A 24,834-nucleotide genomic window follows, 5' to 3' on the forward strand; every position below is an offset into this window, starting at 1 on the left:
TTTCATGTAGATGTTGCCCCATCATTGATATTTTCTCTCTTCAAACTAGTTAGGTTAGGTACTTGATTTTTATTATAATACATTTGTTTCACATTTCATTTATAAAACATTTAGCAGCTCTTTTTTCATGAGTCCTACAATGACCTTGTGAAACAGAACAAATAGTATCTGAATTTTAAAACTTACACCACGCTATAGGATGTGACGGCAAATGCATTTCTTTTCCTAGGACCTTGACTCGGTTGTCATTTCACTATGTTAGAAGTCTTTGGCTTGTTAGAATCCAGTACAATCTGTACTTTCTAGCGTTTAAGTCCTCAGAGTCTTCCTTAATTTCCTACCATTTTCCCAAATGAAGTACACAGTCCTTTTTTATCACACCATATTTTTTTTTTCTTTTTGAGACAGGGCCTCAGTGTCACCCAGGCTAGAGTGCAGTGGCACAATCACAGATCACTGCAGCCTGAAACTCCTGGCCTCAAGTGATGCTACCACCTCAGCTTCCCAAGTACCTGGGACTACAGGCATGCCCCACCATGCCCAGCTAATTTTTTTTTTTTTTTTTTTTTTTTTTTAAGAGATGAGGGTCTAGTTATGTTGCCCAGGCTGATCTCAAACTCTTGGGCTCAAGCAATCAGCCCGCCTCAGCTGGGATTATAGGCTTGAGCCACCACACCCAGCCTTCACAACATTGAGATATAATTCATATACTATTCATGCATTTAAGCATACAGTTTAGTGGTTTTTATTGTGTTCAGAGTTGTGCAGCCATCATCACTAATTTTAGAACATTTTCATCACCCCAGAAAGGATCTCTGCACCCATTAGTATTCACTCTCCATTTCCACCTAAACAGCCCTGCCCTAGGCAACCACTAATACACTATTTGCCTGTTCCAGACATTTCATATAAATGAAATTATGCAATATGAATATATAATCTAACAAGCAATTTAAAAGCTAATTTTTAAAAACTAGACCGCTTAATATAGTTATTCTAGATCAGAATAACTAATCATCTAGTTTAAATAGTTTCTTCCTGAAAGTGACTCTAAGAAATGTAAGATGGATATAATTTTTTCCTGTTTTATACTTTTCATGATTTATAAATGTCATCTTTCCATCTGAAAAAAATGGAAAATATATGATCTCTTTTGGGAATTATGTTGATTTCTATACGTCATTCAAAGCTTTTGAATTTTGCATACACATCATGATGGCCTTGTGGCCGACAGATGCTAAGAACTTTATTTTCTGCGCTCATGTCGCTATGTATGTGCCCTTGGACTGTAATGGTTTTGACAGTTTATGTATGCCTACCTCATACCACCCCTTCTTGCAAAAATGTATATGAAGCATTTCATCACTCTTTTTAGGCTCCTTCTTTTTTTCTGTTAGCATTATATGAAACCCATCAATTTGTGTTTATATTTTTCACTGTGTTCACATATCTAAGTTCCTAAGCCTATGCTTTTTTGTTCCACTAAGAATCTTCCTTGTTTTTACTGGTTTCTGGAAAAATCTCTATGTACTAACAATTTTCATTTTCTCTCTTATCTACCGTCAGTCGCTGATCCATGAAGCTTTTATTCCTTTTACTTACTAGTTTATAGTCCAATAAGTCCATGAGAAAATAGTTTTAATGTAAACCACTGTTGGCAAACATTTTATTTAAAGACTCAGTCTAATATTTTAGACTTTGTGGGCTGCGTATGGTCTCTTCTTTGTTTTTACAATCTTTAAAAGTGTAATGTTAGCTAATGGGCCATATAAAAGCAGGCCTCAAGTCTTAGTTTGTTGACCCCTGATGTAGATCAAAAGCCCTTCAATTATATATTACTGTGTCATCCCTCTTCAGAGATCACATCATAAGTTGAGCATCCCTAATAAAAAAAATTCCCTAATAAAAAAGTCACAACTTTTTGCTCAAAGTTTATGCTCAAAGGAAATACTCATTGGAACATTTTGGATTCTCAGATTAGGGATGCTTAACCAGTATGTATATATGCAAATACTCCAAAATCCAAAATCTGAAACACTTCTGGTCCCAAGAATTTCAGATAAGAGATATTCAACCTGTAATTGGTTTGAAGTATGAATCAGACAGTAGTCTACTATGAGTAGTAAAAATTAATTCTGGTGGTGTAAACTGTAATGCACTACAAACTATTTGTGTAATTGTAGATTAGTTTTTACTTCTTAATGTAATATTAATACCTTAGGTTTCTAAACTGTTAACCTAAGTAGTAATGGTTTATGAAAATATGAGTTCCCTAGATATATATAAGGGTTACAGAAATGCTTTTAATAATAGTGTCTCAAAAAGTGTGAATTGACTAATATCAAGAATATTGTTATAAAATGTTTTTGAACAGTAGTACTGCAGTATAATTAGTGAAAGATAAGAAAAAGTAACTCCTTACATAAAAAAATAATTCTTTTTTTAGTGAATTAATTAAAGATGATTACAATGAAACTGTTCACAAAAAGACAGAAGTTGTGATCACATTGGATTTCTGTATCAGAAACATTGAAAAAACTGTGAAAGTGTGAGTAGACTACTTCCTTACTAGTAGGGGTTAACTTATTAAATGTTCCATTTCTGTTTAATTGATTTAGTTATCCTTGGCACAATATGGCATGCTGTGCTAGGGTTTATATTAAAGATCAGCGGCTGGGCACGGTAGCTCATGCCTGTAATCCGAGCACTTTGGGAGGCCAAGGTGGGTGGATCACGAGGTCAAGAGGTCGAGCCCATCCTGGCCAACACGGTGAAACCCTGTCTCTACTAAAAATACAAAAATTAGCTGGGTGTGGTGGTACACGCCTGTAGTCCCAGCTACTCGGGAGGCTGAGGCAGGAGAATCACTTGAACCCAGAAGGCAGAGGTTGCAGTGAGCTGAGATCGTGCCACTGCACTCCAGCCTGGTGACAGAGCGAGACTCCATCTCAAAGAATAAAATAAAGATCAGCCTTAGATTAGTGATTACTTCACCATCACAAAGGCAAAAATGCCAGTTTTCTTGGTAAGAAATGAATACCATCTCTTAGTGGCATTTCCTCCCAGCCATTGGGTAGGAAAAGGTAATGGGAAAAACATCTCATTTCTATCTTGTAAAACAGAAACTGTGAATAAGAAAATAAGAAACCTGTAATCAACAAAGGAAATAGGAGGAGGTATTCTAGAACAGCCTTTTAGTAGTATTTTTAGAAGTATAGGAATTACTTTTAGTTTATTCTTACTTGTGAATCTTATTCTTGAGAACGTGTTTTGAAAGAATGATATTTTTAACTGCCGTCTTTCTAGAATATACTATTTGTGCTGCAGAGGAAATACAATAAATGAAATCAATAATCACTATTGACCTTCATTAATTCTGAAATGTATTTTTACTATTATCCTGACATATGATTACTTGAAATTAATTGGTCTTTTCTGTTTTATCCATCCCTTGATCTGCAAATTTGAAATAGAAGCAGATAAAATTCCTCCTTCAGGCAGGCATCATGGTTTTGTTGTTGTTGTTGTTGTTGCTGTTTTTTGAGACAGAGTCTCACTCTGTCATGTAGGCTGGAGTGCAGTGGCACAATCTCTGCTCACTGCAACCTCCGCCTCCCGGGTTCAAGTGATTCTCCTGCCTCAGCCTCCCAAGTAGCTGGGACTACAGGCGCATGCCACCATGCCCGGCTAATTTTTTGTGTGTATTTTTAGTAGAGATGGGGTTTTACCACGTTAGCCAGGATGGTTTCCATCTCCTGACCTCGTGATCTTCCCACCTTGGCCTCCCAAGGTGCTGGGATTACAGGCGTGAGCTACCACACCTGGCCAGCATCAGGTTTTTTTTTTAACAATCTGCTGGCTTATAGACTTTGAATCAGTTTTTTACTTTTAAATGGTTATGATGAAAGCTCAAATTATTATTTATAAAGCATCTTTTTAAAACTGTGTGTTGATTATACTCATTTAATTTTCTCTTTTGACTTTTCATATAGATATGAAAAGTTAATGAAGATCAACCTAGAAGCGGCAGAGTTAGGTGAAATTTCAGACATACACACCAAATTGTTGAGAGTAAGTATTTACAAAATTATGAAAATTGTAAGCTCATAACCTATTCCTTTGCTGGCACTATTAGATTTAAACGTTCTTAGGTGCTAGGCATGGTAGTACACACCTAGCTACTCAGGAGGCCGAGGCAGGAGGATCACTTGAACTGAGGCATTAAAGGCTGCCCCGAGTTATGATGGTGCCACTGCACCCTAGCCTGGGCAACAGCACGAAATCTTGTCTGTAAAATAAATAATTTAAATAAATAAACTTATAGAGATGATGTTTCTCACTGCAGAGAAATAATATTTTCCCATCTTTAGAAACTTCTTTACAATATTAAATACTCTTACTGCCTTGAAATTTTTTGTAACATATTCAAATGCCTACTGTAATTTAAACCTCTCTCTCTGTCTCTCTCTCTCTCTCGGTGTTTAAATCCATAGTGCTCTTGTGTTGTTGCTGTGGCAGTTAAAGCAAGTTCATAAATGTAATTTCACATGCAGTTAAATGTAAAGTGCTTGAGCTTGTTTAGAAATAGATTTAAATTAGGCTGGGCACGGTGGCTTATGCCTGTAATTCCAGCACTTTGGGAAGCCAAGGCAGGTGGATCACCTGAGGTCAGGAGTTCGAGACCAGCCTGGCCAACATGGTGAAACCCTGTGTCGTTAGCTGCGTGTGGTGGTGGGCGCCTGTAATCCCAGCTGCTTGGGAGGCTGAGGCAGGAGAATCACTTGGACCCAAGAGGCAGAGGTTGCAGTGAGCCAAGATCACACCATTGCACTCCATCCTGTGTGAAAAAAGCAAAACTCCCATCTCAAAAAAAAAAAAAAGATTTAAATTAGAAAATATTATCAAATTTTTTTCTAAAATAAAAAGTTAAGGAAAGAAAGATTTGAGATCCTCAAGGCAGTAATCACTTCTATAACTAGAAAAAGAAATGAGAACAAGTCTCTCCCCTGCTAAAAAATACAAAAGAATCTCAGGAAGTCTCTGAATCTCTTATTAATATTAATATATTTTCTTTTGGGGATCTCAAAATGTTTCTCATTTTTATGACATTCCTGTGAGACTGAGATTTCTTTTTTTAAAAAAAAACAAACAACAAAAAAAACAGAGTTTCCCTCTTGTTGCCCAGGCTAGAGTGCAATGGCACAATCTCGGCTCACCGCAGCCTCTACCTCCTGGGTTCAAGCGATTCTCCTGCCTCAGCCTCCCGAGTAGCTGGGATTGCAGGCATGTGCCACCACGCCCAGCTAATTTTGTATTTTTAGTAGAGATGGGGTTTCTCCATGTTGGTCAGGCTGGTCTGGAACTCCCAACTTCAAGTGATCTGCCCGCCTTGGCCTCCCAAAGTGCTGGGATTACAGGCATGAGCCACCTCGCCCGACCGAGATTAAGATTTCTTATGAGAAAGCATAGATGACTAATAGCTTGAGGTAATGGAGTCTTATGACATCAGGACTTCTCACTTCAAACCAACTACTTTTCCCTAGATTTCATTTTTTCTCTTTTTCTTTTTTTTGAGATGGAGTCTCGCTCTGTCGCCAGGCTGGAGTGCAATGGCGCAATCTCGGCTCACTGCAAGTTCTGCCTCCTGGGTTTGTGCCATTCTCCTGCCTCACTCCTGTGCCTAGCTTCCTATTGGAGACCTTAAAGAAATTTTTCCCACACAAAAGTAAAATTTATAAGTAGAAAAAATACCACATATATTCTGCACTCAAAAAATGATTCTTAAAAGTTTTTATCCATTGCCCTGCAGCAGTGGTTCTCAGAGTGACTCCTGGGTCACAGGGCTCAGTGGTTCACAGAACTTTGGGAGGCTGAGGTGGGCGGATCACTTGAGGCCAGGAGTTTGAGACCAGCCTGGCCAACATGGTGAAACCCTGTCTCTACTAAAAATACAAAAATTAGCCGGGTGTAGTGGCAGACGCTTGTAATCCCAGCTACTGGGGAGGCTGAGGCAAGAGAATCACTTGAACCTGGGAGATGGAGGTTGCTGTGAGCCGCGATCATGCCACTGCACTCCAGCCTGGGCGACAGAGACCCTGTCTCAAAAGATAAAAAATAAGAAGAGTGGCTTCTGGGCCAGCAGCTTCAGCCTCACATGGGAACTTATTAGAAATGCACATTTTGGGACCCCACCTCAGATGTGTTGAGTCAGCAACTCAGCTGGCAGAACCCAGCAAAGGCCCTTTCTAATAAGCCTTCCAGGTGATTCTTATGCTGCTAAAATGTGGGTAATCTTTTCATTTTCTTGTATGTGTATTATTAAATTATTATTACTCTACAAACATATGGTTGTTATTTTTACTTTTTGTATAACATTATAGTGTAGGCATTTTCCAGGTTCTTTTGGTAACACCATTTTCTTAATGATACCATGTTGCAGCCAGTGGATTTATTACAGTCTTACTTATTATTCCTCTACTGTTGGTACTTTAGTTTGCTTTTCACTCTTCTATGTAATGCTGTAAGAAATGACTTTTTCCATAAACTGTTTTCCATATATTGGATGTATAAGTTAACACATTCTAAACATTAATGTTAAAACAGACATAAAGCATAAAAACCAAGATATGTATTTGATCATATAAAAATTTAAGCCAGGCACAGTGGCTCATACCTATAATCCCAGCACTTTGGGCGGCCAAGGTGGGGTTAGACTGGTTGAGCTCAGGAGTTCAAGACCAGTCTAGGCAACACGGTGAAACCCCATCTCTACCAAAAAAAAAAACAAAACAAAAATTCTCAAGGCGTGATGGCACGCACTTGTAGTCCCATCTACTCAGGAGGCTTAAGTTGAGAGGATGACTTGAACTCAGAAGGCAGAGGTTGCAGGGAGCTGAGATTACGCCACTGCACTCCAGCCTGGGTGACAGAATGAGACTCTGTTTCAAAAATAAAATAAAAATTTAAGATCTCTATATGTTTAAAAAATGTTAGAACGCAAATAAGTTGGGAAAATGTGATAAAGGGTTTTTTATAAAAATAACTCATACAAATTGATAAGGAAAATAGTCTGCAAAAAAATAGATGAGCAAAGAACATTTAGAGACAATTTATAAATGAAGAAAATATGTCTGGTGAAAACACTCTTGAAAAAAATGCTCAAATCCAATAGCAAGAAAAAATTGCTTGTTATAACAGTAAGATACTATTTTTGTCTTTCAGATTTTCAAGGCTTAAAAAATTATAATGCCAGTGCTGACAAGAGTGTGGTTTAAAGAGCACCCTTGTTTTTTGCTAGTGGCAATGTCAGCTGCTACTGACAACATTATTTGAAAGGCAATAGTGTGTATCAGGACCTTTAAAATATTTGGACTTATTTATCCTTTAAGCCTAACCTTCATCCTTTCTTCATAAATTTTAGAAATACTGTATGCATTTCTGAGGTAGGTAAGTGATAAATTTCCTAAGCTTAAAATGAACAGAATCTTAGATGAGGTTTCTTTTCATTTTCTGTTTTTAAGAGGAGTTGCTTTGGTTTGGCCTCTTAAACAAGAAGAGCACAAATCTTGCTACCTACACAGTTGATACTTGGGACTATTCTAGTAGTTCTATTTAATTTTCACAACAGGGCTGTGAGATGGAGAATTAACCACTTTTTACAGATAAGGAAACAAGATTAGAAATATTTTACATGTGGTTTTAGAAGGGTATTGAATGAAATGTTTTATAAGATGTACTAGTGCTGGTCTCATGTTTTATTATCATACTGTACCCCTGGTGGAAATCAATGTAAGGAACTCTTTTGTATTTAAAAATGGAAATAATTACTGTGCCTTTGAATTGAAGTAATCTACAAAAGAAATGTGATCCAGACTTTAGACTTTGTTGGTACTGTGATAATCATTTCTGGCTTTCGGCAACCTGGATCTGAACCTTTGGTTTTATTTAGCTTTCCAGTTCTCAGGGAACAATAGAAACCAGTCTTCAGGATATTGACAGCAGATTATCTCCAGGTGGATCGCTGGCAGATGCATGGGCACATCAAGAAGGCACTCATCCAAAAGATAGAAAGTAAGTTATAGCTTTATGCGTAGTTTCTGCTCTTATTAATGTCCTTTTTCACATTGACTCAGTTAATTTATTTGAGTTTTTCTTCCTTAAATAGTGTAGAAAAACTACAAGTCCTGTTAAATTGCATGACAGAGATTTACTATCAGTTCAAAAAAGACAAAGCAGAACGTAGTAAGTAAAATTTGCTGTTTGTTAATTTAATAAATCCTTCTTAGTAATTAGTTATAATTCAGTTAAATTAATTTGGCATATCTGTAAGGGTGGCTTCTTAAGCTGTTTGTTTCAGAGATATGATTCTGTCAGGAAAAAGGTTGATTGTGTTAAAAAAAAAAAGCCCTATCCTTAAAATCAACCTTTTGGATACTTTAAATCAGGGTCATGAACTCCAGAACCTCTAAAGGCCAGGCAGGTAACAAAGGAATGAGATTGGCCAGTGGGGACTCATCTACAGGGGAGAGCCACTACTCAGATTCACCAAAGGTATTGCCCAGTCTTCCCATTTCTCAAAAAAAGCTAGAAATACAGAATTTGTTAGAAATATCTTGATTTTTAAATGTTAACAGTTAATTGTTTTTTACATTGTTATTTATAGACCAAATAAAAGCATCTGTGGGCCATAAGAAGCCCATGAGCCACAAATCTATGACATCTGCTTCAAACTCTTAGCCTTTTTGAAGCAGTGATCTCGAAAGAAAATATATTGTGTATAATGTTATGATTCTACATTAACAACAGTAATATATTTTCCTATTTCTAGGACTAGCTTATAATGAAGAGCAAATCCACAAATTTGATAAGTAAGTATCCAGATTATGTTTAATAATTAGTTATTTTTGGTGCTATTTTGGTTATCTTTATTATGATTCTTCTTAAAGTTGAAATTAATTACAATTAAAAATACATTTTAATCTTGATTTTACAGGATTGTTACAATATGTACACATTTTTGAGGTTCACACATCTGTTCCCTAATTGGGAAGTTACCATGATGGGAGAAGGAGGCGGGAGAAAGATTACTGTTCCAGTCAGTCACCTTCTGCCTCATGTGCTCTGATTACAGAAGGACAGATAATAGAGCACAGGCGAGGGCAGACTTAACCACCATCTTAACTTTAACCTCATTCAATAGGCATTTTTTTAACATCCATTTTGAACCTTCTCTTTATCTTCTTGCTGCTATAATGTCTTAGAAACGTTTACTTTCTACTGTAAATACTCTAAAGCCACAACAATCATTATAAGAAAAAGATACATTTCATATATTTGAAAATTTATAAATATCGAAAGTAGAAACAGTGACATTGGTTTAAGTGTCTTGGATTATTTCTAAATTACAGGCAAAAACTGTATTACCATGCAACCAAAGCTATGACGCACTTTACAGATGAATGTGTTAAAAAGTACGAGGCATTTTTGAGTAAGTCGGAAGAATGGATGAGGTGAGTAAACTTTTGGAATGATTAGTGGTTGACTGCACAATATAAATGTACATTTGAAGTAAGAATGTTTCACTAGACTGCATATCAGTTGATTCTTCTTGGTTTTCAGAAAGATGCTTCATCTTAGGAAACAGTTATTATCTCTGACTAATCAGTGTTTTGATATTGAAGAAGAAGTATCAAAATATCAAGACTATACTAATGAGGTAGGTACAGCTATCAAAAGAAAAAAAGCTTTTTTCTCATTAGGAAAAATTAAAATTCTTCTCAGTTTATAACTGATAGTGATTGACAGGGGAGAAATGGGATATAATGTGCCTGCATTCAGTTCTACTCACCAATTTTTAATATGTATTTTGAGCCAAGTTTTAAGAATGTAGATGTTTTACAACTAAAAACAGCTGATAAACCATTCTTTTATCAACTAAGAAAAGTTTCTTTCTTAAAAGGGTGTTGATTTAAGTATTGTATCATTGATAGTTTTGAAATCAAAATTTAAAGTTTTTATAAAGGACTTATTAAAAGCTGTAACACTTGATGTCAGATCTGTAGTAAGTACTTTTGTTCTGTGATTAATGTGGGGATTTTTTCTTTTTCTTTTTTTTTTTTTTGGATGTTTTAGTTACAAGAAACTCTGCCTCAGAAAATGTTTGCCGCTTCCAGTGGAATCAAACATACCATGACTCCAATTTATCCAAGTTCTAACACATTAGTAGAAATGACTCTTGGGTAAGAAACTATCATTTGGAAACTGTAGTGTTTCCATTTGCTTTCATTGCAGTTTGTGCTCTTGCTCTTACATTTTGAAATTTTTTATGTTTGTTGTAATACAATGTTTAATAAAGTTATTTATTGACTAGTTAAATTTAGAAAACTGAAACATAAACATCCTTCTAAAACATTTGCATACTTTTTCTGAGCAAAAGTGCTTGTTTATTTTATATAGTATGAAGAAATTAAAGGAAGAGATGGAAGGGGTGGTTAAAGAACTTGCTGAAAATAACCACATTTTAGAAAGGTGAGTAATACAAAAATTATTATTATGATTTTCTTTGCAATTGAGTTCATACACATCTGTACTTATATCTTCCCTGTGTCAATAGGTAAAGGGTCGTAAAGTCAGAACTCAGGTTTTTCTCTCTATGATTGCGTATTTGTGATGCCTTTTAATGGTTGATTAGTTCCATTTTATAGAAGCACTGGTTAATCAAATTACTTGCTTATTTGAATCAGTTTGTAAAGATCAAACTCTATTTACATTATTTTTATAACTTAATTCATTGGAATCATAATTTTCAATTTGGTGAGTCAGAGTTGCCTGTTAAGATTCCAGGACTCTGGTGCTGAGTAGCTCACAGAGTCCTCTGCACACCTCCTTGCAGGTGAAAGCCATAGGTAAATGCAGTACTTTGAGGAGCTAGGTGTCTGCTTATTATCTGCAGAATCCTAATAGATAAGGCCAAAAGAGATTTGAAAACCTGAAGAGGCAATAAAGCAATTTTTGGATGGCTGTTTTCCTTATCCTGATTCCTCAGAGAAATTAAGTCATATTCGGCTCTTTAATAGAACCCTTTCTTTTTCAAGCCCTTAGGTGCTCCTCTATGGGTTCTCAAACCCTTGTAATGCTAATAAAAATATTTCACATTTGGCCGGCCATGGTGGCTCACACCTGTAATCCTAGCACTTTGGGAAGCTGAGGCAGGCAGATTGCCTGAGCTCAGGGGTTCAAGACCAGCCTAGGCAACATGGCAAAATGCTGTCTCTACCAAAAATACAAAAATTAGCCGGGCATGGTGGTGCACACCTGTAATCCCAGCTACTGGGGAGGCTGAAGCACGAGGAATCACCTAAATCTGGGAGGTGGAGGTTGCAGTGAGCCAAGATCATGCCACTGCACTCCAGCCTGGGTGACAGAGCGAGACTCTGTCTCAAAAAAAAAAAAAAAAAAGGATATGGAATTTTTGGGTCAGAGAGTATGCCAATTTAAATTGTGTTGGGTTTTACTAATTTGGTTGTTTTTTTTTTTTTTCCTGAGACGGGGTTTCTCTGTTGCCCAGCCTGGAGTCCAATGGCACAATCTCAGCTCACTGTAACCTCCACCTCACAAGTTCAAGTGATTCGTCCTTCCTCAGCTTCCTGAGTAGCTGATTACAGGAGCCCACCACCACACCCAGCTAGTTTTTTGTATTTTTAGTGGAGATGGGGTTTCACCATGTTGGCCATGCTGGTCTTGAACTCCTGACCTCAGGTGATCCACCCACCTCAGTCTACCAAAGTGCTGGGATTACAGGCATGAGCCACCGCACCCGGTCAATTTTGTTCTTTAAAAGGGTGTTTGTTATAGTCCTAAACAGACAAAACCTATGCGTTTGGCAACATTGAATGTATAATGTCTTTTAAACGTTTGCCAATTTGTTTAGTAAAAACTGAGATCTTATTTTAATTTATATTTCTGTGGTTTATAGTGCTGTCAAACATCGTTTAATATGTTTGTTCAATTTCCATTTTTGGGGAGAATTACTCGTTAATTTTTAAAAATATTTTGTTTATAGTAATTATCTAACTTTTTTATAGTATACAGTTTACAGTTTCTTCACAGCTTTAGCTAAATCCTTTCAGGCTTAAAGATCACCAAGTAGAAGAGACTATAAAGATGTGCTTTTTTTTTTTTTTTTTTTTTTTTTGAGACAGAGTCTCACTGTGTCACCAGGCCGGAGTACAGTGGTACGATCTTGACTCACCGTAACCTCTGCCTCCCAGGTTCAAGCGATTCTCCTGCCTCAACCTCCCAAGTAGCTGGGACTACAGGCACACGCCATCATGCCGAGCTAATTTTTGTATTTTTAGTAGAGACAGGGTTTCACCATGTTGGCCAGGATGGTCTCGATCTCTTGACCTCGTGATCCACCTGCCTCGGCCTCCCTAAGTGCTGGGATTATGGGTGTGAGCCACCGTGCCTGGCCAAAGATGTGCTTGTAACAAACTTTTATATTTAACCACTTATTCCTTGAGGAATAAAGTCCCAACTTCCTAAACCACATTTAGTAAGTCAATTCCTCCTATGTTTTATTTGCAGATTTCTTGACAATATATGGGTGATATAACATGGCATAATCTTAACTTAAATGTTAAGTGACAAAACTAGTAATGGAAGCCAGATTTTGTTCAGAGTATTACACTACTCTGTCTCCATGTGGATAACCCACTATCACTTCAAATTTTTTTTTGAATCTAAAATCATCTGTCCTAACTCAATTTTCCCTCTAATCAATCTCCTTAATCCTGTTTGAAGGTACCACCTTTCTCCTATTCCCTTAAACATAAATTATTTTTGACACTTAATCTTCTTTATTCCCTCTCAACAAGTTTGGCTCCCATATTTCCCCTCGTCACCCTCATTCAGATTTCCTTTCCCTTTCATATGTGATGTATGGTAATAACCAACCTATTTTTTTCTTAACCCCAAGCTCTTCCCATCTGTCTTGGGTATTACAGCCAAAATCATCTTTCAGAATACTGATGTAATCATACGACTTATTTGGCTCAAAAGTTTCTAAACTCCTGTTACCTAAAAAGTCAAGTCTAAATTTATACTTCCATTCAAAGAGTATAATAGTCTGGTTCCAGCCTGTTCACCCAACTTTACTTCCCACTGCTCCCCAAAATAGCATTGTGTTCTCTAGCAAGGTATCATTTCTCAACTTCTGTTGGGTATGTCACACTCCCAACTCGGTATCTTTTTTTTTTTTTTTTTTTTTTTTTTTTTTTGAGACAAAGTCTCACTCTGTTACCCAGGCTAGAGTGTGGTGGCATGATCCCGGCTCACTGCAACCTCTGCCTCCTGGGTTCAAGCAATTCTGCCTCAGCCTCCTGAGTAACTGGGACTATAGGCATGTGCCACCACACCCAGCTAATTTTTGTATTTTTAGTAGAGAAGGAGTTTTGCCATATAGGCCAGGCTGGTCTCAAACTCGTGACCTCAAGTGATCCTCCTGCCTCGGCCTCCCAAAGTGCTGGGATTACAGGCATGAGCCACCTCGCCCTGCCCCAACTCTATCTTAGTTTATAAATCCCACCCCACCAGAAAGAAATTATCCAGTTCTTACTAACAGTTTCTTAATTACATCATTACGTCGGTTTTTCATGTATTTATGATAATACCATGCTGTTCCAGTAAGAAATAGAACAAATGGTAGTTGCTTAAACTCTTTAAAAATAAATAGCTATTTATTCCTCTGAAAAGTATTTTAAGGTTGGGGGCCTTTATACATAAATTCAACTTTTGAGATTACCTTTTTTCTTTTTGTGTGTGTTTTAGGTTTGGCTCTTTAACCATGGATGGTGGCCTTCGCAACGTTGACTGTCTTTAGCTTTCTAATAGAAGTTTGAGAAAAGTTTCTGTTTGCACAAGAAAATAACGCTTGGGCATTAAATGAATGCCTTTATAGATAGTCACTTGTTTCTACAATTCAGTATTTGATGTGATCATGTAAATATGTACAATATTGTAAATACATTAAAAAATATAAATTTTTGGCTGCTGTGAAGATGTAATTTTATCTTTTAACATTTATAATTATATGAGGAAATTGACCTCAGTGAGCACGAGAAGAAAGCCATGACCGACCAATGTGTTGACATACTGATCCTCTACTCTGAGTGGGGCTAAATAAGGCATTTTCTCTGACTGCCTACTGGAAATATTTTTAAGCGGAACCAAAATAGGCATCCTTACAAATCAGGAAGACTGAGTTGACACGTTTGTAAATGGTAGCACAGTGGCTACTGTGAGTGGGGAGCAGAACCGTACCACTGTTATACTGGGATAACAATTTTTTTGAGAAGGATAAAGTGGCATTATTTTATTTTACAAGGTGCCCAGATCCCAGTTATCCTTGTATCCATGTAATTTCAGATGAATTATTAAGCAGACATTTTAAAGTGAATTCATTATTAAAAACTACTCATTTTTTTCCTTTGGCCATAAATGTATAATTGTCATTAAAATTCTAAGGTCATTTCAACTGTTTTAAGCTGTATATTTCTTTAATTCTGCTTACTATTTCATGGAAAAAAAATAAATTTCTCAATTTTACTGTAAAGAGTTCATGTGTTTCTATGTATTCAGTTTGTGAAGCAAAAGTTGTCTTTTGAAAGTAACAATATAGATGGTAATCATAAACTACTCTCAGAATATTGGATGTAGGAACAATTTTGTGTCTCTTCTAAACCCACTAATTCTAAATTTAGTATAGAAGTTCTTTCATATACTTAGGGTATACAAATTGAAAAGAAACATTTTCTTTTTTTTTTTTTTGAGACAAGTCTTGCTCTGTAGCTCAGGCTGGAGTACAGTGGTGTGATCTCTGCTCACTGCAACCTCGGCCACCGAGGTTCAAGCAGTTCTCCTGCCTTAGCCTCCCAAGTAGCTGAGATTACAGGCGTGCACCACCACACCTGGCTAATTTTTGTATTTTTAGTAGAGATGAGGTATCACCATGTTGGTCAGGCTGGTCTCAAATTCCTGGCCTCAAGTGATCTGCCCACCTCAGCCTCCTAAAGTGCTGGGATTAGAGGTGTGAGTCACCACGCCCAGCCAAAAAGGAATTGTTTTCTCTGAAAAATCTACCCAGAGTTCTAGACCAAAGGATTGTGCTTAGCAAGAAATTATTTCATCATTTTATCCAACAGGACTTTTCTTTCTTTTGGTTTTGGTTTCTGGCTTTTCAGACTGGTGAAGTGTGATTACATACAATCTGCATATCATAAAAAGAACATATCCTAAAGAAAAATAAATTTGTGTACCAAGAACATCAGTAACCATCAGTTTTAAGAGATAAGAAGATTAGAATTTTATGTGAGATTATGATGCATTATTGTAGTGGATAATTTTAGGCATCATATGTACACATAACAAATAAATGCAAGGGTGAATGCCTTTATTTAAATAATACAGTTATCCACTGTCAGTTACCTGTTTAGTTTGAGAGTGTGTGGGGCAAGGAAGTATTTAATCCCTCTTTAATTTTCCATTTGACCATCTAATATGGGTATCTTGTATAGTTTAAAAGCTTACATCACTGAATATTAGATAAAATTTTACTCAAATTATGTGATTATTTGATATATTTGCCAATTTAGTTTTTATTTCAGCACCTCTAGCAAAGAACACCAATAAATAGAAATTTTATGTGGAGATTGTATTTTTATTAATAGTATTGATAGGAATATATCTATTCCACGGTAGTATTTTTTAAGTTTGACTCTTTTATTCCCCCATTACAGTGACATGGAAGAGAAGCATTCTTGCTTTCAAGAGATATATTGTATTTTTATTAATAGTATTGATAGGAATATATCTATTCCACAGTAGTATTTTTTAAGTTTGACTCTTTTATTCGCCCATTACAGTGACATGGAAGAGAAGCATTCTTGCTTTCAGTATTTTACCCTCAAAAATGCATCCTCATTCAAAATATTTATTTTTTGAAAACATTTTAAATAAATAAATGCATGGTGATACCAGTCTGCTAATTTTCAGTGACTATTTAAATGAAATTAGCTTTAAAATAAGTTGTATCTTCACTTTAGTAGTCTTTTTTAAATATTATATTTTGAAAAGATAGCAATTAATGGTATAAAAATAGTATATATAACAAATAGACGGGTGTGATGGCTCATGCCTATAATCTCAGCACTATGGGAGGCTGAGGCAGGGATATCACTTGAGATCAGGAATTCTATACCAGCCTGGGAAACATAGCGAGAGCCCTGTCTCGACAAAAAAACATGTTAATTAGCCAGGCATGCTGGCATGTGCCACAGTCCCAGCTACTCAAGGCTGAGCTGTGAAGACTGCTTGAGTCGAGGAGTTAAAGCTTACAGCAAGCTATGATTGCCAGCCTGGGTGGCAGAGAGAGGCCCTGTCTCAAAAAATTAAAATAGAAGAGTTAGTAGATAGAACTCTTAGCATAAAACAAGTTAAAGTACGGACAGCGGAAAAAATAAAAGTGAAATAAGTGAATATAAAGTATATGAAAAGAAGGGATAGCTTTGGCCAGGTGCGGTGGCTCACGCCTGTAATCCCAACACTTTGGGAGGCCAAGGCGGGCGGATTGCCTGAGGTCAGGAGTTCGAGACCAGGCTGGCCAACATGGTGAAACCCTGTTTCTACTGAAAATACAAAAATTAGCCGGGCATGGTGGCAGATGTCTGTAATCCCAGCTATTTGGGAGGCTGAGGCAAGAGAAACGCTTGGACCTAGGAGGCAGAGGTTGCAGTGAGCCAAGATTGCGCCACTGCACTCCAACCTGGGCAACAAGAGTGAGACTTCGTCTCAAAAAAAAAAAAAAAAGGATAGCTTCAAGTAAATAAACAGGAATGTAAGGTTAGGAAAGAAATGGGAAAAATAATCCCATTAAGTCTCCTAAAATTTGAGCTGCCAGCCGGGTGCAGTGGCTCATGCCTGTAATCTCAGCACTTTGGGAGGCTGAGGCAGGCCAATTACCTGAGGTCAGGAGTTCGAGACCAGCCTGGCCAACATGGTGAAACCCCGTCTCTACTAAAAATAAAAAATTAGGCTGAGCATGGTGGCTCACACCTGTAATCCCAGCACTTTGGGAGGCTGAGGTGGGTGGATCACGAGGTCAACAGATCAAGACCATCCTGGCCAACATGGTGAAACCCCATCTCTACTAAAAATACAAAAAATAGCCAGGCGTGGTGGCATGCGCCTGTAGTCCCAGCTACTTGGGACGCTGAGGCAGGAGAATTGCTTGGACCTGGGAGGCAGAGTTGCAGTGAGCTGAGATTGTGCCACCTGCACTCCAGCCTGGCAACACAACAAGACTCCATCTCAAAAAAATAAATAAATAAAAATAAAATAATTAGCTGGGTGTAGTGGCACGCACCTGTAGTCCCAGCTACTCAGGAGGCTCAGGCAGGAGAATCACTTGAACCCGGGAGGTGGAGGTTGCAGTGAGCTGAGATCACACCACTACACTCCAGTCTGGGCAACAGAGTGAGACACCATCTCAAAAAAAAAAAAAAAAAAAATCCAGCTGCCATTATTTTGGAGGTTACCAAATTATTGGCTTATAGACCTGATTATACCATGTCAAAAAGAAATGCTTCTTAGATATTAAAAAATCAACATTTCTTTACAAATGGTAGTGTCTTTATCAATAAATTATCCAGAAAAAAATTACAATAATCCTGAACTTTTTATGGTTGTTTTGGTTTAGATTGTTTTTATTTCTTTGGTTTTTGTTTTTGCAATAGTGTTTACCTTTTGTGGTGATCTGTGTTAAAAGTAAGAGATAGATTGTTTAGAATTAAGAAAGGAACTATCAGTAGGAATAAGCACTCTCAACTGAAATGTCAACAATTTATTCCCTTTTCAGAATTACAGCCACCACCAGAGCTAGTCTTTTTTTTTTTTTTTTTTTTTTTTTTTGAGATGGAGTTTCACTCTTGTTGCCCAGGATGGAGTGCAATGGTGCAGTCTCGGTTCACTGCCACCTCCGCCTCCCGGGTTCAAGTGATTCTCCTGCCTCAGCCTCCCAAGTAACTGAGATTACAGGTGCCCACCACCATGCCTGGCCAATTTTTGTATTTTTATTAGAGATGGGGTTTCACCATGTTGGTCAGGCTTGTCTCAAACTCCTGACCTCAGGTTATCCGCCTGCCTCAGCCTCCCAAAGTGCTGGGATTACAGGTGTGAGCCACCACACCTGGCCAAGAGCTAGTCTTTTGTTTCTAATTTCACCTTACTCAGATGTGTTTTATACATTGTGCTTTGTCTTTGAGAGCTGCAGAAAATTTACAATTACTCAAACAAAATTTTGAAACTGGTAAGTGCTGGGGCAGACACAGTTGAAGGGAAAAACATTTAAAGAAATCTTACCAGTACTGTTTTAGCTGGATTCTCCACCCCACATCCCACTTTTAAGAAAACCTGAAAAACTCTTACACTGTTGTTTTAGTTGGACTTGCTCCCCACTTGTCACTTACAAGAAGAATATGTCCAAATTCTTAAGAAATACTGAAAGTGGAATAGAAAACAAAAACATCTGATCTGGAAATAAAAACTGGCAATATAATAATATCCCTTGTTTCTCTTTAGAGAGTAAATCAGCTCCAAAAATTTGTTGTGGCATATAAAAAGCAAGCATCAGGCTGTTTAAGCGACTTAACTCCTAAATGAATATATGAATAAGTTTATTTCTTTTGACATAAACAGAAGGCACAAAGACCAACTGTTAGACATAGTCTCAGGAGTGATGATGGGAACCTCAGTGCGAGCTGCGTGGTAGACAACTAGGCATTGATGTCTGCTGAAATGCTGAAAGGGATTCAATAATGTTAGAAGTTCTAGAGAATTGTTCAATAAATGGTTAAAGATCAAAATAGGACCCTGGGGGAAAATGTTCTTTTGCACTTTTTTTTTTTTTAAATACGGTCTCGCTCTGTCACCCAGGCTGGAGTGCAGTAGTGCAATCATAGCTCACTGCAGCTTCATCTGGATTCTAGCAGTCCTCCCACCTCAGCCTCCTGAGTAGCTGGGACTATAGGTACATGCCACCACACCCAGCTTTTTTGTTTTGTTTTTTTGTTTGTTTGTTTTTGTAGAGACAGCACTTTGTTGCCTAGGCTGGTCTTGAGCTCCTGGGCTCAAGCAGTTCTCCCATCTCAGCCTCCCAAAGTGCTGGGATTACAGGTGTGAGCCCCTGTGCCTGGCACTTTTACACATTTTTTGACTCATAAGAACTAATTTTTTTTTCTGGGATAAATTCCTGCCAAAGTTTAAAATAGGTTTCATTTATCCAGTAAAAATGCACAAAACAAATGGGATCAAGGCTACGGCTTTGGGAGATTGCTTGCCCATCACCACTAAGTCCTGCAACTTACCACTGATAATTCTGTTGGAAATTGAGTTAGTTGATACTGGTTTTTTTTTTTTTTTCACTCCTCTATGAAAATAATTGTGTTTTTATGAACGAGGTCAGGAGGTCCGTGCTTGAAAATTACCAAGTGTTGCATTAGGTTAGAGCTTCTTTTAAAAAAGCTTAAAACTCTTTCTTTAGAAAGAACATCTATTAATACAGTTTCTAGTTATGAGGGCCAAGGCCTAAAGGACAAGCCAAAAGAATGACAGAGGAAGGGGATTTAGGGCTAACAGGTGGTCCCCAGACATATTGGCTGAAAGGCAGTTCACAGCTAAAGTGTCATATGTGGGTGTTAACTATGCTTCTCATCCATGCTCTCTGTAGCGAGTCGTTCTGGAACTCTCCTGGTTCTCACTATGGCCATAAGAAGTGACTTTCATGAGACCTTCAGAAGAATAGCGCGGCTCTTTTACTGGTTCCCCAAATCACTGACCTGCTCAAAGAATCGGAAATCCAAGCTGCCCTGGAGCCAAGGTGGGGGTAAGTCACCTCAGGCTAATGCCTTATTTCAAACCCATGTTTTTCTGTTACGTTTTTAAATGGAGCCTCCCTCAAGTGGGCAGGGAGGCGTGGGAAAAAAAAGTCTTGAAGCCTTTAAAAGGTATTTTCCCACTTGGTCATCTGGAGGGAAAATTGAGAGAAAATAAAGGTAAGCATTTTGAGGCTGAAGTATTAGAAGCCATGAACACTGTTACAATTCAATTGTATGCTTTTTAGGCATTTCGATTCCGAAAAGTTGACTAGAGAGAGATGGAGAATGTTTAGTATTTAAAAACAACAAAAACAGCTCTTATTCTCAGGGACTCTTAACTTGTCCTAGTACTAAAACATCTTAGAATAAACAGAACACAAAAAATAAGTCACAATGAGTTCCCCTCCTTTCCATAGGAAACTAAAAAGGTCAGTGGGCCTTAAATCTCTTTTATTTGCATCAGTTTATGCATCACATTTTAGTCAGGTATTTCTTGATGTGAGAATTTAAAGCACCTTATATTTGCTACCACATAAAGCCCTGCTTTTTCTGTCCAGTCCTGCCTGACTGGAATATGCAAGGGTCAGAGGAGAGGGGGTTAAAGGGAGTAGATGACCCCTCCAAGTCTGGTATCTGCAGTTCCCGCAGGAGCCCAGCTTTCGCCTTCATACTCTGCAGCACTGGTTGTACTACTTACACTACTTAAGCCAATTCTCTCACTTCATAATGTTTCATCTTGCAACTGAATCAAAATTCTAATTATGTTTCTTTCACACCCGTATAGCTCAGCATTTTATGTAAGTGCTTAACAATTACATCAATCGTATTATGTGTTTGATACATTATCACACATAATCTGATGATGTGCCAGATTATCCAGTGCCAGATCCTCCTTTAAAAACAGAAGTGAAGACTAGGCCCCGTGGCTCACGCCTGTAATCTCAGCACTTTGGGAGGCCAAGGTGGGTATATTACCTGAGATGAGGAGTTCAAGACCAGCCTGGCTAACATGGTGAAAACCAGTCTGTACTAAAAACACAAAAAAATTAGCTGGGTATGGTGGCTGGTGCCTGTAATCCCAGCTACTCAGGAGACTGAGGCAGGAGAATCGCTTGAACCTGGGAGGCGGAGGTTGCAGTGAGCCAAGATCATGCCATTGTACTCCAGCCTGGGCAACAAGAGCTAAACTTCGTCTCAAAAAAAAAAAAAAAAAAAACACACACAGAAGTGATTATGATCTATAATCACCAAGGCGTGATTAAGAAATTTATTTAAACGCATGCAGGCCGGGCACAGTGGCTCACGCCTGTAATCCCAGCACTTTGGGAGGCCAAGGCAGGCGGATCACCTGAGGTCGGGAGTTCCAGACAAGCCTGACCAACATGGAGAAACCCATCTCTACTAAAAATACAAAATTAGCTGGGTGTGGTGGTGCACACCTGTAATCCCAGCTACTTGGGAGGCTGAGGCAGGAGAATTGCTTGAAAACCCAGGAGGCGGAGGTTGCGGTGAGCCGAGATTGCGCCATTGCACTCCAGCCTAGGCAACAAGAGTGAACCTCCGTCTCAAAAAAAAAAAAAAAACATGCAATTCATTTAAAAAAGAAATAAGAAATTTATAAAATATAATGCCTAGGACATTTCAATCATCCATTTTTTCTTTAATTTTTTTTCATTCTTTCTCACTGTCAAAATAGGGATAATATCAAGTCTCTGTTTATATGTACCATTCTTCAGATATGGATTAGCACAATTTGGGATGTTAGAGCCCCAAGAGAACTTAAGAAAAATCATCTTCACCAATTGCTTCATTTTAAAGATAAGCAAAAAGGCTGGGGGCGGTGGCTCAGGCGTGTAATCCCAGCACTTTGGGAGGCCAAGGTGGGTGGATCATTTGAGGTCAGGAGTTCGAGATCAGCCGGGCCAACATGGTGAAACCCCGTCTCCACTAAAAATACAAAAATTAGCCGGGTGTGGTGGTGGGTGCCTATAATCCCAGCTACTTGGGAGGCTGAGCCAGAAGAATCACTTGAGCCCAGGAGGTAGAGGTTGCAATGAGCTGAGATGGCGCCACTGCACCCCAGCCTGGGCAACAGAGCAAGACTCAGTCTCAAAAAATAAAAATAAGATGAGCAAACTACCTCCAGAAGGTTAGATACCTTAACCTCCCAAAACTATTACATAGGCACAACCAGAGCTTTATCCCAGATTATCTAATTCTTGGTGTGCTGCTCTTTTTATCACACCACAGAGCAATGGTGAGTAAGTAACAGAATATGAACATACGAATCCTCACTGAATATTTTACTTAAAGCTTTCATCAGTAGAAAATCTATACTTAGAAAGTTTGATTATCTATTTTTCCAAAGTAAAGCTTGTTAGTTTTCTTATTACTGTGGAGATTGATAGCCTGATTCCAACAATCTTTTCACTTACACACAATATTATGAAAGAAAGTTTTTTTGTTGAGGCCAAGCGCAGTGGCTCATGCCTGTGATCCTAGAACTTTGTGAGGCCGAGGCAGGGCAGATCACTTGAGGTCAGGAGTTTAAGACCAGCCTGGCCACCATGGTGAAACCCCATGTCTACTAAAAATACAAAAATTAGCCAGGCATGGTGGCAGCCACCTGTAATCCCAGCTACTCGGGAGACTGAGGCAGAAGAAGTGCTTGAACCTGGGAGGCGGAGGCTGCAGTGAGCTGAGATTGCACCACTAGACTGCACGCAGCCTGGGTGACAGAGTGAAACTCCGTCTCAAGAAAAAAAATCCTGTTGAAATATTACTCTATGATAATGGGATTATTTAAATATGTGCTTTATAGGATTATATCCCCTCAAGAGCAAGAACTATCTTTTCTTCTATCTCCAGTGTTTAGCATAGTGTTTTGTATTTTGTATGTGGGCAGTCAATAACTATTTGCTTTACTGAATTGACTTATGAAGACAGCCCTATGGAATTTTGAGTTAAAAAAGAATGAATTTATTCTTAGAAATCTGCTAATCCCTGGGGATCCTTGCTCCACCCTTCTGTGTAGATTAATGGATTGTGGCAACCATCAACATCACATTGTCTCTCTAGGATTAAACTTTCTGTCACTCATCAATATCCTAGAGTCATCTAAAGGTTGACAGAAATATGTCAAAGTTTCCCTAAGTACCTTCATCCCGATCAACCCCGCTTGAAAATGTAAATGGTCTCAGGGCAAAACCAGTGCATGATATTTTAATACTAATTAAGTGAAGGCTCCCCAATGGCTTTACTCCCTGTAACAGCACAATTCAGCTGACTCTCCCTGCAGCTCTCTTCTGTCTACCCTAGAAGACAGTAAGTTACACCAAGGCATGATTTAGGAAGAAATACAGAAGGAAAGTCGTAAATCTGAATTCGGTACATATTTTACACACCGTGGTAATCTATGGTCTTGAAGGAGGAGAATGGGGAGGGGTGTATGAGAAAAGCCCACATTCCATGGCCTGGAGCCATTTCTAATCTAGTTGAGGAACCCAAACTATATATAAAAAACAGAGTTCACGAGCATTGTAGGCTGCTGGGAAGATCAAGGGACTTCAGAGTCAGACCTGGCTACTGAGAGCTGTGCTACTTTGAGAGCTTGTGGGACTTCAGAGTCAGAGCTGGTGTGCTACTGAGAGCTGTGTGACTTTGAGCAAGTCACTTAGATCTCTCTGATGTGGGCTTTCTTGTCTGTAAAATGTGCAGATTGGACTTGATCTTAAAGGTTCCTTCCAGTTTCATAAATGCTGTGAAACTAAGACAGTAATACAAAGCAGCAGCAGAGTTGCTGAAGAGCAGCATGGAGGAAAGTTTATTGATGTCAGATAGTATACCACCATGTCATTCATCTGCAGAAACAGGACTGGCATTGCTCACTGTCATAATATCTGAGACCTTATGTTAAACCCTGCTTAAGGAGTTTACATACCAAATGCATACATGCTCTTTTTAAAAAACAAATATGAGATCTGGTGAAACCCTGTCTCTACTAAAAATACAAAAATTAGCCAGACGTGGTGGCATGCACCTGTAACCCCAGCTACCCCGGAGGCTGAGGCAGGAGAATCACTGGAACCCAGGAGGTGGAGGCTGCAGTGAGTCGAGACCGCGCCACTGTACTCCAGCCTGGGCGATAGAGCAAGATTCTGTCTCAAAAACAAAACAAAACAAATTTGAGATCTAGACTCTCCATATATAGGATGAGCCCTAAATTTTAGGCTCCTGCTTATGGAAACTGACCTCCTTTTCTGTGTAACCTGCTCCAGGGCACTTTGGGGTTCCCAGCAGTCATCCTGGTCATTTAATTTCTGTGGCAAGGACATCACTTTCACAGCCTAGCTCTTGAACATTTCTTTTCCAAATCATTACTAATGCCCAATCAAACATTGTTTCCAGGACACCCCGTTGAAGACAAAAGCCTATCCTATTAATTTATTTTTAAAAATATTTTTTCAGTTCCTTTTCATCATGACTTATAAGACAAACTCACTCTCAGGATGGTCAGAAAATCAGAGCTAGAAGACCTACCTGTTTTCAGACAGTCTCTTTACACTAACGATCTTCTCTGGCTCTCCCTTTCACCCCTTCCTGCCCCATGTTTTAGCAGTTACTGAGATTGCATGACCGAATGGAAGTCTACTGCTTCTTGTAAGGAGGCAGATGTAAGCACATCTGGACAACACAGAAACCCACCTCTCACCACAGGGAAGAAGAGAATGGAGGGGGCTGCTTATTAGACAGCACCCCATTTGTCTCCAGCATTGTATGGCTTTCTCAAGGACACTTATGTAGATCAGAAGCCCTAAGAGAGAGAACTGCCGTGGAAGAACTGGCAGAGGAACACTCTAGCATGGATACTCTAGTGTCTTGTCTGCTGGAGGGCAGGATGTAACCT

General features: G+C 38.5%; 1 protein-coding gene across 2 annotated transcripts in view; it reads left to right on the plus strand.

Annotated features, from left to right (window-relative positions):
* Window positions 1-19,922, plus strand: part of TBK1 (TANK binding kinase 1) — a 53,763-nt gene extending 33,841 nt beyond the window's left edge. The window contains exons 12-21 of one of the 2 annotated variants that reach the window (XM_050748418.1): window positions 2,447-2,548; window positions 3,993-4,071; window positions 7,949-8,070; window positions 8,165-8,241; window positions 8,828-8,867; window positions 9,408-9,509; window positions 9,619-9,715; window positions 10,132-10,238; window positions 10,456-10,527; window positions 19,781-19,922. In XM_050748418.1, the coding sequence (XP_050604375.1) occupies window positions 2,447-2,548; window positions 3,993-4,071; window positions 7,949-8,070; window positions 8,165-8,241; window positions 8,828-8,867; window positions 9,408-9,509; window positions 9,619-9,715; window positions 10,132-10,238; window positions 10,456-10,527; window positions 19,781-19,829 (847 nt within the window). In that variant the 3' untranslated portion in view covers window positions 19,830-19,922. Of the gene's footprint in view, window positions 1-2,446; window positions 2,549-3,992; window positions 4,072-7,948; window positions 8,071-8,164; window positions 8,242-8,827; window positions 8,868-9,407; window positions 9,510-9,618; window positions 9,716-10,131; window positions 10,239-10,455; window positions 10,528-13,827; window positions 14,612-19,780 lie in introns of those variants that run through there. The other variant, XM_050748417.1, reaches the window with a different exon arrangement.
* Window positions 19,923-24,834: the final 4,912 nt, after the last annotated feature.

Source organism: Macaca thibetana, chromosome 11 (assembly GCF_024542745.1).
Source record: "Macaca thibetana thibetana isolate TM-01 chromosome 11, ASM2454274v1, whole genome shotgun sequence".
In the NCBI taxonomy this organism is placed as follows: Eukaryota; Metazoa; Chordata; class Mammalia; order Primates; family Cercopithecidae; genus Macaca; species Macaca thibetana.